Source organism: Mus caroli, chromosome 14 (genome assembly GCF_900094665.2).
Source record: "Mus caroli chromosome 14, CAROLI_EIJ_v1.1, whole genome shotgun sequence".
NCBI lineage: Eukaryota > Metazoa > Chordata > Mammalia > Rodentia > Muridae > Mus > Mus caroli.
Genome location: NC_034583.1, coordinates 10,824,383 through 10,839,247, shown reverse-complemented (window position 1 = coordinate 10,839,247; position 14,865 = coordinate 10,824,383). Strand labels below are relative to the sequence as shown.

General features: G+C 42.8%; 1 protein-coding gene and 1 long non-coding RNA gene across 15 annotated transcripts in view; one reads left to right on the top strand and one right to left on the bottom strand.

Annotated features, from left to right (window-relative positions):
* The window catches only part of Thrb (thyroid hormone receptor beta), a 388,991-nt gene that overhangs the window by 43,382 nt on the left and 330,744 nt on the right, over positions 1-14,865 (bottom strand). The window contains exon 1 of one of the 14 annotated variants that reach the window (XM_021181157.2): positions 9,123-10,475. The exons of the other annotated variants lie outside the window; for them this stretch is intronic. Within the exon in view, the coding sequence (XP_021036816.1) occupies positions 9,123-9,447 (325 nt within the window). The 5' untranslated portion in view covers positions 9,448-10,475. Of the gene's footprint in view, positions 1-9,122; positions 10,476-14,865 lie in introns of those variants that run through there. 14 annotated transcript variants of the gene reach the window in all.
* The window catches only part of LOC110308861, a 93,085-nt gene that overhangs the window by 27,012 nt on the left and 51,208 nt on the right, over positions 1-14,865 (top strand). The window lies entirely within an intron of this gene.

Here is a 14,865-nt window from a genome sequence, read left to right as displayed (position 1 = left end):
AATTTTGATGGGGATTGCATTGAATATGTAGATTGCTTTCAGCAAGATAGCCATTTTTACTCTATTAATCCTAACAATCCATGAGCATGGGAGATCTTTCCATCTTCTGAGATCTTCTTCCATTTCTTTCTTCAGAGACTTGAAGTTCTTATCATACAGATCTTTCACTTTATTAGTTAGAGTCATACCAAGGTATTTTATATTATTTGTGACCATTGTAAATGGTGTTGTTTCCCTAATTTATTTCTCAGCCTGTTATCCTTTGTGTCAAGAAAGGGCACTTATTTGTTTTGAGTTTATTTTATATTCAGCAATTTCACTGAAGCTATTTATCAGGTTTAGGAGTTCTCTGGTGGAATTTTTAGGGTCACTTATATATAGTATCATACCATCTGCAAATAGTGATATTTGGACTTCTCCCTTTCCAATTTGTATCCCCTTGACCTCCTTTTTTTTTTTTGTCTAATTTTTCTGACTAGGACTTCAAGTACTATATTGCCTAGTCCTTGATTTTAGTTGGGTCTTCTAACTTCTCTCCATTTTCTTTGATGTTGGCTACTGGTTGCTGTAGATTGCTTTTATTATGTTTAGGTATGGTCCTTGAATTCCTGATCTTTCCAAGACTTTTCTCATAAAGGGGTCCAACAGGTTTTTAAGAGCTTGTATAGCTACCTCCAGGTACTCTGTGCATATCCATGAGTCTGCCTCTGCTCTGCCTCTGGTAAGGCCTCCATGAACTCTGTGCCTTCTTTAATTCTTCGTACACTATAAATATCCATACAAATGACCATGGTGACAGTGTGATGTGTGATCTGAGAATTTATATCAATATTAGTAATTAAGATTAGAGTAAAAGAACTTGTGATTTTACTGTCCATGTGAAGAACCACCTCTTCAAGTTTCCCAGGTAACTGCTAAAGAGGACTAGTCACTAACTCCAGAGAACAATTCAGGTAGACTATGATTCATAATGCAGAAGTGAAAGCTCAGAGCATAAGAACTGTAGGTGGGCTGCAGTCAGAGTGAGGCTGCATTCTAACACTCCCAGAGAAGCTCAATTATTACTGTACTTAGTCATTTTTCCCAATTCCATATTGAATGTGTGCAGTTCAAACCACTGTTCAGATTTTTAATTTAAGCTCATTTCCTCATGGTATTTCTTTGTATAATTAAAAGCCTTGCGAATGGCTTAGCCTTTTCCTAACATGCTAATCCTGATTCCTTTTACATTTAATTCTTGGTATTAGGAACTGAGCTTTTCGTCATGTTAATCTTTAACCCTCAGATAAACACCACATCAATTAATTAAACCACCCATCTGTTCATTTCTCCAGCAAACTGCAGAACTACTACATGTAAATTACTGAGCAAAACCTTGAGTCACTAATCACTTTATAGACCTTTATAGATTGCTGTGATGGGCTCAGCCTTTGCAAAACTGTACCAGAGGCTCCCACTTGGCAGACTCTTTCCTCAGGGCAGCCACTATGTACCCCATGATACTCTCCAGTGTCACATCCTGTCATTTTACCTTTTGGCTGGCTGAGCCTGTGGTGATGAGACCCACAGACACTTAAGTCTAAGGCTCAATCTTTTATGCCTTGACAATAGAGTATCAAAAGCACTGGCAGGCAGGCCAGAGATTAACATCAGAAAGGAGAAGAGCATACTGTGAGGTGGCCTCTAGGCCTCTTGGGAACTCCTAGGGTAGGAAGAGACACAGAGCTTTTAAGTTATTTCTTTAATTTAGGGCCAGACTTTGCTATCATTCATATGCATGTGTATGTATATGTATGTATATGCATATATATGCACATATCTCTGTATATACACATACATATGTATGTATCATGTATGTATGTATGTATGTATGTATGATGTATGTGTGTACATATTTTTCTTCCTCTGTGGTACTTAGGGTCTTATACTTGCTAGGCAAGCACCATGCAGCCGAATTACATATCCAGCCCTCCAGTTCCCCAATTTTTTCTGCCACAAGCCAACACAGTAATATGTGCAGGCTTTCTTTAAATTTCCTCGGCAGTCCAGGATTGAACTTACGATTCTCCTGCCCCATTCTCAAGAGTGTTGGGTTTGAAAGGCTCAGCTATTACAGCTTAACATGCAAGAATTCCTAGCTGTCCTTTCTTTTCTCTTTCTGGTAGCATCAGAATCTTAATAGCCACTATAGCCACCATAACCTTTACATCCACAGTAAGAACAGAAATATTTGAGGAGAAAAATCACTAAGAAAGAAAATAGGTTGCTATGATGAATTTCACTCAGGATTTAATCAAAAGAACACACAAAGTCTACAGCGTTTGACTCATAATATTAAGATAAACTAAGCCAAACCCCAAAACTATGCTGTAAAAAATATAGAATCCAGCCTTCTTGCATCATATGAGTAGATGAGTGGTCTCCTAGCACAACCCAAGTTCTCACAGCAGAGCAGACAGCCCTACTTCCCATGGAATGCCCTGCCCAGCTTTCCACAGCCTGCACCACTTCCCACGTGCTCCAGCTCGGGTGCACTCAGTTGCCTGTTGCTTAACTTTGTTCAAGGCCATCCTCCTTTAAAAGTAAAGAAATAACTCACAGAATTTTAATCTTTATCAAAATAAGAAGGGTAGAAGTAGTTTAAGAAAAATGGAGAAGTGGAAGATAGCTTATCATATAGCATATAAAACTATAAAACTATATGTCTGCTGAAAGTCTTATCATGTAGCAGATAAAATTGTATGTCTGAGAAAATCTTAGACTAAACAGACATGAAATGATACTGTCTGCCTCTTGCTAGTATTTCAGAAACACTCTTGTTTTAGACTCTTGATGCCAATGAGCTCACTGTGCTGAGAAGACATGGGTTAGCAAGTAGGAGGGCCAAGTAAATGAGGACCAAGAAGACAGAAATGGTACAGCAGCCTCTGGTTTGCTTTAGACTCCCCACTTATGCCCACAATTGTTTCCTTTTCTGCACTTTAGAGAGATGGATGTTTTTTAAAATCAGAAATTCTGTTTCAATAAGATTAGAAGTCATAGCCTTAAAAATGTGGGCCACTGTGGCCTGGAGAGACAGCTCTGTGGTTAAAGCCAGCTACTGCTCTTACAGAGGACCTACATTCATTTTTCAGCATCTGGACTGGGTAGATCACAACTGCCTGTAACTCCAGGACCATGGGACCCAACACCTACAGGCCTCCTCAGGCACCTGTATTCACATGTAACTGCACTTATGTGCGTGCACACACACATACTACCCCCCCCCCAACATTTTTAAAAATGTGAACTGTTCATTTTCCAATCATACACTGCATGCAGGGGGAAAGGGTGGTAGAATTTTTTTCAGGGCAACACTCATTGCTTCAGGTAGTATTCTGCAGGAAGGTGGAAGTGTATTTCACCACGTAAAGCAAGAGAGCGCAGCATTTTTGTGATGCTTAGGAGCAGTACAGAACAGGTTTTCACAGCTGGGGTGTGTGGTGAATGCTACTGTAATCTGAGCTCAGAGGCCAGAGCCCCTATTAACCCTCTTGCAGGACCCAGGAAAGTAGCCACAGTACAGAGTTGTCTGTCTCTGGATGTCCATAGGGTCAACACTGGGAAACCCTGGCCTCATGCATTTGGTAGATAATTTTAAATTTGCTTGTAAAGGGGATTTATCCAAATGATTCAGAACTATTTTATTTTCAGTTAAATTTGTTTTAGACATCATTCAAAGTAGCAGGTTTCTTTATGGTGATTTCATATGTACTCAATTTCAGCTGATCCTTCTATACCCAGTCCCCTGCCTCAGGCCCTCTACAGGGTCTGTCTCCTTCCTCACTATTCTACTTTCTACTTTCACTTCACACCCATTCTAGTGTCCTCCCCGAGGCTCTCCCAAATCCTTTCTTCCTTTCACCATCCCCTTTCTAGCTTTCTGACCTTTACCCACTCCCACATGTATAAAAAGGGAACCTAGGCTCCACACAGGAGACAGAAAACACAGCGTTTGTGACCCTGGGCTCCTTTACCTAATATAACATTGTCCAAGTCTATCCATTTCCTACAAATTTCATAACTTAATTTTCTTTAAGTCTAAGTAAAATCCCATTCAGGCTGATTCTGTGTCAAACAGAGTCCATTTGCCTCTGAAGGAAGGAACTGAGAGCAGTGTGGGGACTGAGGCTGGAAGGAGGAAGGTGTCTGTGGGCTGAGTTCAGTCTGTGCACAAAGTGATGTGGCTGGCAAGGGGTGGAACTGGAACACCTCAATGTTGATTTTGGGGTGGGACTGAAGTGGATTGGGCCCCCCAGAGAGGTGGCTGTGATTCCTGGGACAGAGGGCAAGGAAGAAGCACATAGCCAGAGTTCAAGTTGAATGTCCTGTGGCAGGGGAGCCCGTTGGAACCTGCATCACTAAAAAGCATATAAGAAGAACAGTAGGAGGAAGCTTGCAGCCAACCATTGGACTGAGCTTGGGGATCCCCAGTGGAGGAGATGGAGAAGTGACTGAAGGAGCTGAGGGGGTTTGCAGTCCCATGGAGGGAACAACAATGTCAACAGGCCAGACAACCCCCACCCCGAGCTCCCGGCGACTGGATCACCAACCAAAGAATATACATGGAGTGACCCATGGAGCTGGCCACATATGTGGCAGATGGCCTTGTTGGACATCAGTGGGAGGAGAGGCCCTTGGGCCTGAGGGTGTTCAATGCCCCAGTGTAGGGGAATGCAAGGGTGGGAGGATGGGAGTGGGTGGGTGGGGGAGCACCCTCATAGAGACAGGGGGAGGGGGAGTAGGATAGAGGGTTTCCGAAGAGGAGACCTGGTAAGGGGAAAACATTTGAAATGTAAATAAAGAAAATATCCAAGAAAAATAAAAAAGAAGAAGAACATTAGGCCCCAGGAAAATCTGTGTGGAGGGCATAGAGGATAAGAACCTTTTACAGTGTCTGGAAGCAGAACACTGCAGAGCCACTATAAAGTTACCACATTGGAATGAATCTGCTGATAAGGAAGGGAAGCAGAGGGCATGGACAGCTGAACCATGTAGCCTCTCAGGGGAGCCCAGGGCAACCCTGACATGGGCAGTGCTGTGAAAGCCAAACAGGAGGCACAGTATAAGCCTGTCTTTGGGCCCAAGAGACCAAATATACTCATTGAGCTAAATGGGCATTAAAAGCTGGGACAGCCAGGTGGAAGACAGAGCTCAGCCCCAGTCTGAATGCACTTGCAAGCAGGGGCTGCTATAGGGACACAGACATTGGTTGGGAAGGTAAGGGATGGGAACCTGTGTTTAGGAAATTAACAGCAGCGCCGTTTCTTCCTAAGATGGCCAGACATCTGACTTCAGTTGCTTACGGTCTTTTTGGCTCCTGCTTTTGCAGTAAGGGGCACCACTCCAGGATAGGGTCAGGGCACTTGGAGATGGGTGAAGGACACACCTCTGGTGGTGTTTGATTCTTAGGAAAGAGGCAGACATGGCCTGCTCATCCTTTTGTCTGCCTGGACGTTGCATGGAGGTGATTCTGTCTTGGATCGATTCCTGCCTCTGGGTGATGAGAAGCACTCTCATTTAGCCTTTGGAACAGCAAATGTGTTCTGTATTTTAAAACACCAGTGGCATTGTTTTCTGGAGAACTGTCTGTTAATGGCTTATGGATGGCACTGCCACATTTAAAAGGTGAGGCTTGCATGAGCAGCTTCATAGTTGCATTTAAAGATGACCTTTGAAGAGAGGCACCTGCAACTTCTAACAGTTTCTTGGGGAAATCATTCACATGAGGGTTGAAACAAGTTTAGAAGGGAAGAGATAACGAGAGAGAGAGAGAGAGAGAGAGAGAGAGAGGGAGAGAGAGAGAGAGAGAGAGAGAGAGATGGAGATGCAGAGGGGAAGGAGAGAGGAAGAGAAAGACAGGAATGTGAAAAAGAGAAATGTCAGCTGTGTCTTATGCTAACATTCATGGCAGAGAGTGATAGTGCCAGGGAATTTGTGGGGCTTCCAGCCCAGCCTGTGTTGCATGAGGCTGTTCAACATGATTCTAGGATTCAACAGCATTTTTCAAGAAAGTTTTAGGGGGAGCATGGCACTGACTTTAGAGGATCTTTATGAAGATCTCTAACTTTAAAAGAGGTCTAAGAAATTCTAAGTAAAGATTTTACTATTCCGGGGATTAGGTGCACCTTCTATCCTCTGATGTGGGTCACTTCAAAATGACTGTTTTGAACAGCGTGCATTGAGACTGTGTCACATGAAAGACTAAGTCACGTTCACAAACCTTACTGTGGATCATCTGTGGTTCCTTTTCATTTGTCTCTAAACTGTAAGAAATATGATGTGTTTTCACATTGGCTTTGGTGGTGCATGACTATGAGGTTGAGGCACAGAGATACAAATTTTGAGGCTCGCTTGAGAGGTGTGTAGCAAGAACTAGTCTCAAAAAAAGTGTTCCCTACTCCATAGGGAAACTGGATTGGTATTATAACATACAGTTAAGCTCTGTTCAGTGTGGATCTTCGACAGCCCCTCTTATAATTGGAGTAATTTTATAGGAAATGGGGTTTGGCGAAAAGAAGATGACGCCTGGGTTTGTATTCTCACTGCGTCAGGATTTGATAACCTGTTGTTCTAGAGTCCCTGGCTGGTGTTTTACAAGGCAGTGTTCTGGTGCTGGCCATCCAGCACACTATAGCACTGCTACCATCATGCCTTAAAGCAGGGTTATGTGTACACTCTATACCTCCATAAATGCCAACTAAAGATGAAAAAATTACTCTTTTTAAAAATCATTAAAGAAAATGGGCTTGTGATATGGCCTGGCAGGTAGAAGTGCTGGCTGCCAAGGCTAGTGACCTGAGTTTGATTCCTGGAACCCTTGTGGTGGAAGGAGAGACCCAAGTCTTGCAAGGTGTTCTTTGATCTCCACATGCAGTGGAAATTAAGAATAAGAAAATAGCAAAAGTAAACTCTTCAAGAACCTTGCCTTTCCTCCTGATTCCCTCCTTGCACAAAAACACTGAATGGAGCTGGAACTTTAAAAAAGAAACAGTTGTCAGTGCATCTCACTGAAGTTTCATAGTCCTACAAAGCAGCAAGAAATACAAGTTATAGCTTTCATGAAAACTGACCAAAATCCATCTGGAAAATGAGGCATTGTCCCGTTGAACACCTGTGTACAGTCTTAACTTTGTCTTAGAAAGACACTGCTTATCTTCCAACTCAGAAAAAAATCAATAGTGGCTCGATATGGATAAACATGTTGGCTATGACCTTTTGTCCCAAGACACACAGTTAGCAGCTGCGTTAGTGCTACTGGGATTTACTCAGAGGCTCGTAACGGTAAGCAATGATTCACTTAAGAATATTTGTCTGCTTTGATTTAATGAGTTTGGCAGGTGGCTTTGGCCTTTCAATGGCATATGGCTTTGAGAAATTACATCAATATATGTATACAATGCATCTTTTCTCCCAGTTCATGCATCAAATTAATTAGTAAAGAATCCCCTGTTTCATATTTTGTAGGCAAATGTGCCCCAGTGCTGGCTGAAGAGAATATGGTGAAAAGATGAGCTCAAATATTCTGTAGGAATTTTTAAGAATTATGAATCACCTAGACAGCGAGACAGATACCTGTGATTTCTGGAGATCCAACAACACAGTGACAGGCATGTCCTGGCATGACCAGGGAGGCAGTGACAAGTTTTTCACTTCCAAGGTCAGGCACTTCAACAGTGAGTAGAAGGGGAGCATGCTTGTCTCCCAACTAGGGAACAGTATGTTCCTTCCGAGCACACTCCTTATGATAAACGGGAAGTTCGGAGGTCCTTCAAGAGGATGTGAATCTAACTGAAAACTCAGGGCTCTGCACATGGGTCCTCCCAGACTTAACGTTTCACACTGAACATTGTAGACTAGGGCTCTCACAGTCACACTTCAATGGAAGTTGAGCTCTTGTTTGAACTTTCTGCTTTCATGGCTGGCTATTTTAGTAATAGGATCACTTGCTTTAGGGGTACAGCCACAGGGACTAGTTAGAAAGAAGAGGCTCACAGGGAAAAGAAGGGGCAAAGTAAAGGAGGGAGAACATTAAAGAGACTGCCTCAAACAACACCAAACATTAAAACACAAAACCACAAAGGAGCAAATGGTAACTTTTCTAAAAACCTAATTAAATATACTATATTACATCGTAAGATTAACTTTACAGAAAAGCTTGCCTTTGGAGACTAAAGGGCATCATGATCTTGCAAATGACAGCAACCCAGGAATTTTGTTCCTTTCACAGACCCTACATATCATACTTAGAATAAAGAGGTTTCTGGAATATCTATTACAGAATTTAAACTCTCCAGAAGTTGCAGCTAAGTCCCCTGTGAGGCACTTGTTTGTCTCTTTGATATTTTGGTAATGGAAAAATGTCCCTTTGATAGAAAATTAAGAGCTATGCTTATTAAAATGAATAAATATTGAATTTATTTTAATAGTGAATATTTTGAAAAATATCTCACTTGCTTTTATATAATGAGTTTATTCTTCATGTTTGAAGTCTACTACATTTTCGGGAGCAGTGCCTAAGTAAAGTGGGTTCATTTCTGTTTGACTTTGACATTCTAAAAGCATGACACAGTTATCAACATCTTCTCTACATGCATCAGTAAATAACATCAAAATGAACATTTGTAAATCATAACACATTAACATCTCAGAGCCAATGAGAAAGCCTTAGACCATTTAGCTAACTAACGAGAATGGGCTCTCAGTAGGAAGAGTCAAGTGAATTTGTGGTCTGAATTGGGATCTGCCTCCCACTATCCCAACAAGGGAATCCCTTGAGATATATATATATATATATATATATATATTAGCAGAGAAGCCAGTGACACTCACTCTGGACAGCATGCATCTCTACCCATATATGCCATGTGTGACCCTGACAACCAGCTCTCTGTAGCTGTCATATAAAGAGAAAGCAGGTATTTGGTAATTTCTGTATTCACCAGAACCCTCACTCATTCAGCAACCTCTCTTACTGTTGTTTTTAATTTCAAATCTCTGGTGCTCAAATGCAAAGATTCAAGGAAGCTGATGCAATAAAATTTTAAAATGAAACAGAAACCAAGAGAAGCCAGAGTCCCTACCTTTTTTTTGTGAGTGCGGTGGCGACTGCACTTGAAGAAAAGGCTTTTCTTCAGGAAGATGTGCAGGCTGGCTGTACTGACTGAGGGCCATGTCCAAGTCAGAGTCCTTGCTTTTAAACAGGTTTCCAGGGTAACTACAGGTATAAGGCTGATTCACTGCCCAGGCCTGTTCCATATATATGCTGCTACTGGGCATAGCTTGCACATCACGACCACTGAGAGCCGGACTGTCTTCCAGATATGCAAGGTAGTCAGTGACCTGCATGTAGCAGTTGCTGCTGGCAGCTGGGCACACTTCGTGTACCTCTGGCATACAGTAGTTCATTTTGGTATCCAGGTGCAGGTTCTACTTTACATATACACACGCTCTACGCATGCATTTGCCAGCCCCCTGAACCATGGAGCAGTGCATATACTCGGAGAGCATACATCCATACACATGAAACAAGAGAGATGAATAAACACCACCAGCCCAGCAACCTCGCCTGCCTCACTTCAGAGTAGCACCTGATGTGCCAAGACCCTGCTTCGACGCTGCATCTTCAAGCTCTCCTGCTGTTCTGCTGCAGTGAAGAACAGACTTAGGGCTATAAAGGTCTTAAGCTGTGGATGCAGCTTATTACCGGGGAAAATGGCAGGCAGGTAGGAATGGTCTGCACTTGGCTTACAGTGACAGTGAAAAGGTGTCTATTATGCTGGGGCCAGGAAGTTCATTTTATACATGGGTTTTAACCTCTTTCAACATGATTAGGAAATGATTACTCATTACTGCCCTTATGGTTGACAACTTAAGCATTAAACATTAGACATCTTAGAACATATCCGCGTACACAGAGACAATCCTAAAATCAATAATCTAGTTTCTTAGTGTGAACCAGAGAAAAGCCACTAGTAATGAGTCTGGCAATTGGCTCTGAGACATTAATCTAGTTGTTCAAACTTCAGTGTGTGAGTCCATCAACTGAATGTCACCTTGGCTTCCAACAGCCAGATTTGGCTATCTTCCAGGCTAGGTCCCACTGGTCATACTTTCTAGTGCTGGTGGAGTCCTGAGTTCTGATTCGTTCCTCGAAGCTGGTCAGTTTCTGTATTGTCAACACTGACTAACACAAGACCTAAAGATCAACTAAACGCTATTCTTTGTGTTTTGTGGCCACTGAATGTGTGCCTGTGCTCAGTCTGAGGGACATCCCTACCCAACAGCAGCTGTCATGATCTCTATGTGCACAGTCACACTCTGATCAGAGGCTCCTGGGAAGTCTTAGGCATGCTCTACTTCCAAATCTGCCTTTGAAATTATTTTCCAGCTTTAATGTCATTTAAGTAGTATTTATATATCTGACATTTAAAAACAGTGATCCAAAAAGGAAAACACATTTTCTGTAAAATTGCAATGTTTTTAAATAAATAAGTTAAGTACTGGATTAGAACATGAGTATTTGCTGAGAATATTATGAACAGTTCTCTTGAGTGTATGTGTGGTGTGCACATGCAATCATGACATGTGTTCTAGATCATGACATCATGCTATGGGTTTCTCAGAAAACTTTCAGAGACTCTTAGGTGGGAATCACAGGTCATAATGTTTGCATTTGAGTTCTTGATGGTGCTCAGACTTTCTGTCATTTCTCACCTGAGGACCATGGTGATTATCAGTTCATGAGGACTGGGGATTATTATCAGTTCATGGGGATAAGACCATTACTTTGTACATGTTGTTATAGTCATAACCATGAAATGGAATTAAGTGGCAGGGTCACACACAGTTGGAGGGGGAGGGTTGAGTATTAAACAACCACTCAAGAAACTGCCTGTGAGTTACAACCCAAGCATGGAGGTGGCAGATTCAGACAAGGCTGTACTTCCAGGTCATGGTCCCTGGCACTAGGGAAGCCTGATCATTAAATGTACAAAGCCAGGTGGGCTCCAGCTGCACAGTTTGTGAGTGATGACATTTTCATCGATATTGTAAAGGGACATTGACTTGCTGATAAGCAAAAGAGGAGTTAAAACCAGAGAAGTAACCCAGGCTGACCCAGACAGATGGGTTGTAATTACACTCCTTGGAAAATCACAACCTATCCATAAAACACAACATTAGTAAAGGAATGCTCTCAATTGGTGGACTTGAGCCTGGAAAATAGAGCTTTCATAGTTCTGAACAGTCACGAGTTACAGTCTCCACAAGGAACCAGGGACACAGCTAGCATTTTAGCAGTGTTTGTATACTCTGATGAAAACAAATTGATTTATTTGCAAGTGTCTTTATGAACACATGCACATGCCATTACAGTTAGCATGTTTCTGCTTACTGAAAACGTCAAAACATCTCATCAGAAGCGATGACTATTTTCATCCAACTCCAGGAAAGAGGATCCAACGCTTATGTTTGCTGTCTGATCCCATCTATTCATCTCAAATTTCTCAAATTAAATCTTAAATTTAACTATTCAGTACTCTCTTTCCAGGAAGTCCCATGTGTTATAGCCTCTGTTTTTTTTTTTTAATTAGATATTTTCTTTATTTACATTTCAAATGTTATTCCCTTTCCTGGTTTACCTTCCAGAACCCCTCTCCCCTCTTCCTCCCCTTGCTCCCCTACCCACAAACTCCTGCTTCCTGGCCCTGGCATTCCCTTACACTGGGGCACTGAACCTTCACAGGACCAAGGACCTCTCCTCCTATTGATATCTGACAAGGCCATCCTCAGCTACATATGTGACTGGAGCCATGGATCCTTCCATGTGTATTCTTTGGTTGGTGGTTTAGTCCCTGGGAACTCTGGGGGTACTGGTTGGTTCATATTGTTGTTTCTCCTATGGGGCTGCAACCCCTTCAGCTCCTTGCCTTTCTGTAAATCCTCCATTGGGGACCCTGGGCTCAGTCCAATGGTTGGCTGAAAGTATCCATTTCTGTATTTGTCACTTCTACTTGGAGATGTGCACTGGATCTCTGATTTTGTGTTTGTACCCAGCACACTATCTGTTCTTTCCCTGTTTTACTGACAATGCAGATTCAAGCCATTTCTTGCTTTCTACCACTGAAAGCCAAAGTTTCAACTTTTCTTCCAAGGGAACACAAAATCCCAATGTTCAGAAGGTCTCTGAGTATCGAGGAAAGGCCCTTCTCTATAATAACATGGACATACTGGGGATATGGGAAACAGCTCAGAGTCTGGTTTCATACTGAAAGCCCCCTGTAGTTTGAATTTTCTTTGTGACCTTTGACTAGGAAAAGACTCATCTCCTTATCTGTCTTTTCAAACCAGTTTTTTTTGTGGTTATTATTTTTAGTTAGTAAGTGAAGTGACCAGTTTTATTGTTGTATGCTCTTTACATCTGTTATGCTGTTCTTATTCATACCCCATGTCCTTCCCCATCTCCCCTCCCCAATCTTGCCTGGTTTCTTTGCTTCTGTTTTCATGCCACATGTGTGTTCTTCCCTCACCCTCATTTGAAACCTCTTTGTACCTGCTTTCTTCTTCCACCCCACCCCACACATTGTTTTTAATTATGTGTAGGTGTCTGTACATATGTGCGTGCTGGTGCCTGGCTGTGTCAGTCAGAGCAGTCAGATTTCCTTGGAGCTGGAGTTTCATGTGGGAATTGTGAGGTTCCCAAAGAGAGTGCTGGAAATTAGACTGGGGTCCTCTGCAAGAACAGTAAGCACCCCTGACCACTGAGCTGCCACTCCAGCCCCTTAGTGTAACTTGTATGTTTTACAGGAATCAGAACTAGGCTCTTGTGAATGCTGTTCTTCTCACAACAGATGGGGGCACTCTTATAAGGATGCTGGTGACTGTAATTGGTGGTAGCAGAACTGGTTAAATCACATTGAACAGGAAAGCAATGGCGCCAGTTACTGGTTATAGACTGGGATTGCCTGTTATGAAATGACATAGCAGACTGCCTCACCTGGGTGTTATCAATCAGGTGATGCTTTACTGAAGAGTCTTAAACTAGCTATTCAATTTCTAGTTATTCTGCTTGAGAAACAGAAGTTATCTGACCCACAGTGCATCACACTGTGTCCAATAAACTGGAGAGGGCTTTCACAGTAATCACCAGAAGTATGTTAGTCCATGGTTTATTATGTAAGTACACCTTTCTCTATAGGTGGAAAGAAATAGGCTCAAGGGACAGGACTAATCCCTTAGGTCTGCAGGCAGACAGCAAACCTCAAAGGGTTCTCAAGGAGGACAGTTGCTCTTGTTCTCCCTCCCCATGTCTTTTCCTTTATTTTAAACAATGTTCCCAAATACATTTGCACATAGCGTTCAATTGAGAAACATTTAAACTTTGATACCCATGTAGAAAACCGGATTCCATCAACATTGGTGAGACCTCAGCATCAAGAACTTTGAGAGAGTTTCATGGTTAACCCCTGACTGGTCTCTAGCTCACAGTCTTCCTGTCTTGGTCTCCTGAGGGCTGGGATTCCAGTGTGTGATCCTCAAGATCCATAAAGTGCTCCAGGCTGTTCACCTTGGAAACAAAGCTGGATGCCCAACAGTTGTCGGCATTCTGCATGTATATGGGCATCCTAGGATTGTGCACCCTATTCAGCTTCATGATGAACTTCTGTTAGTTCTTTTTTTTTGTTTAATTTTTAATATTTTTTATTATGTATTTTCCTCAATTACATTTCCAATGCTATCGCAAAAGTCCCCCATACCCTCCCCCCCCACTTCCCTACACACCCATTCCCATTTTTTTGGCCCTGGTGTTCCCCTGTACTAGGGCATATAAAGTTTGTGTGTTCAATGGGCCTCTCTTTCCAGTGATGGCCGACTAGGCCATCTTTTGATACATATGCAGCTAGAGTTAAAACTCTGCCTTCTACCCTAAGCTGGTATTGCCTCTTTTGAGTTCCCAGGCACAGGGAAGGACAAACCAGGAAGGAACAAAGTTAAACAAAGTGTCATGGGTTTCACTTTGGACATAAGGAGCATTTGTCTCATGGATCATAGCCAGAGGAGGATACTTATGAGCTGGCCTTGGGCAGAGAAGCATGCTGTAAGGTGGCCAGGGACAGAAGATGCTACCTCTGAACTAGCTTTTTAAAAAGTGAATAGATCTCAGAACTGAGGAGACTACACAGACGACCTTACCACCAACCCTCCAATGAGTCAACCTAAGGCCACCCATTTGGCTCAGGCACCTGCCTTCTGCTCTAAGGACAGAGCTTGCTTTCTTCTGGAGTGGTAGTACTATAAGTCCTGTTTGTGCATATGGTTCATGGGGAAAAATCATACTTGCCAGTCTTTTGTGGATGTTTCTAAAATTCTGGCCAATAGCCCTTCCAGTCGGTGCCAGCACCGACACACCTTGGGCTCTGAGTCTGCGGACACCTCCAAGGTCCCCACAGGATTCTCCATGGGCTCTTAAGACCTCTGGTGAGTGGAACACAATTGCTGCTCCAATCCAATCGCACGGGACCTGAGACAGCATTAATAAGGGAAGCAGAAAACCTAGCCTGACCAGGGTCACAAGTCCCTTCCAGTCGGCAACAGCACCAGCACCGGGGCACCTTGGGCACGGAGTCTGCGGATACCCCCAAGGTCCCCAGAGGACTCTCCACTGGATTTTAGGACCTCTGGTGAGTGGAACACAACTTCTGCCAGGAGGCAGGTTCAAACACCAGATATCTGGGCACCTTCGCAGCAAGAGGAGAGCTTGCCTGCAGAGAGTACTCTGACCACTGAAACTCAGGAGAGAGCTAGTCTCCCAGGTTTGCTGATAGA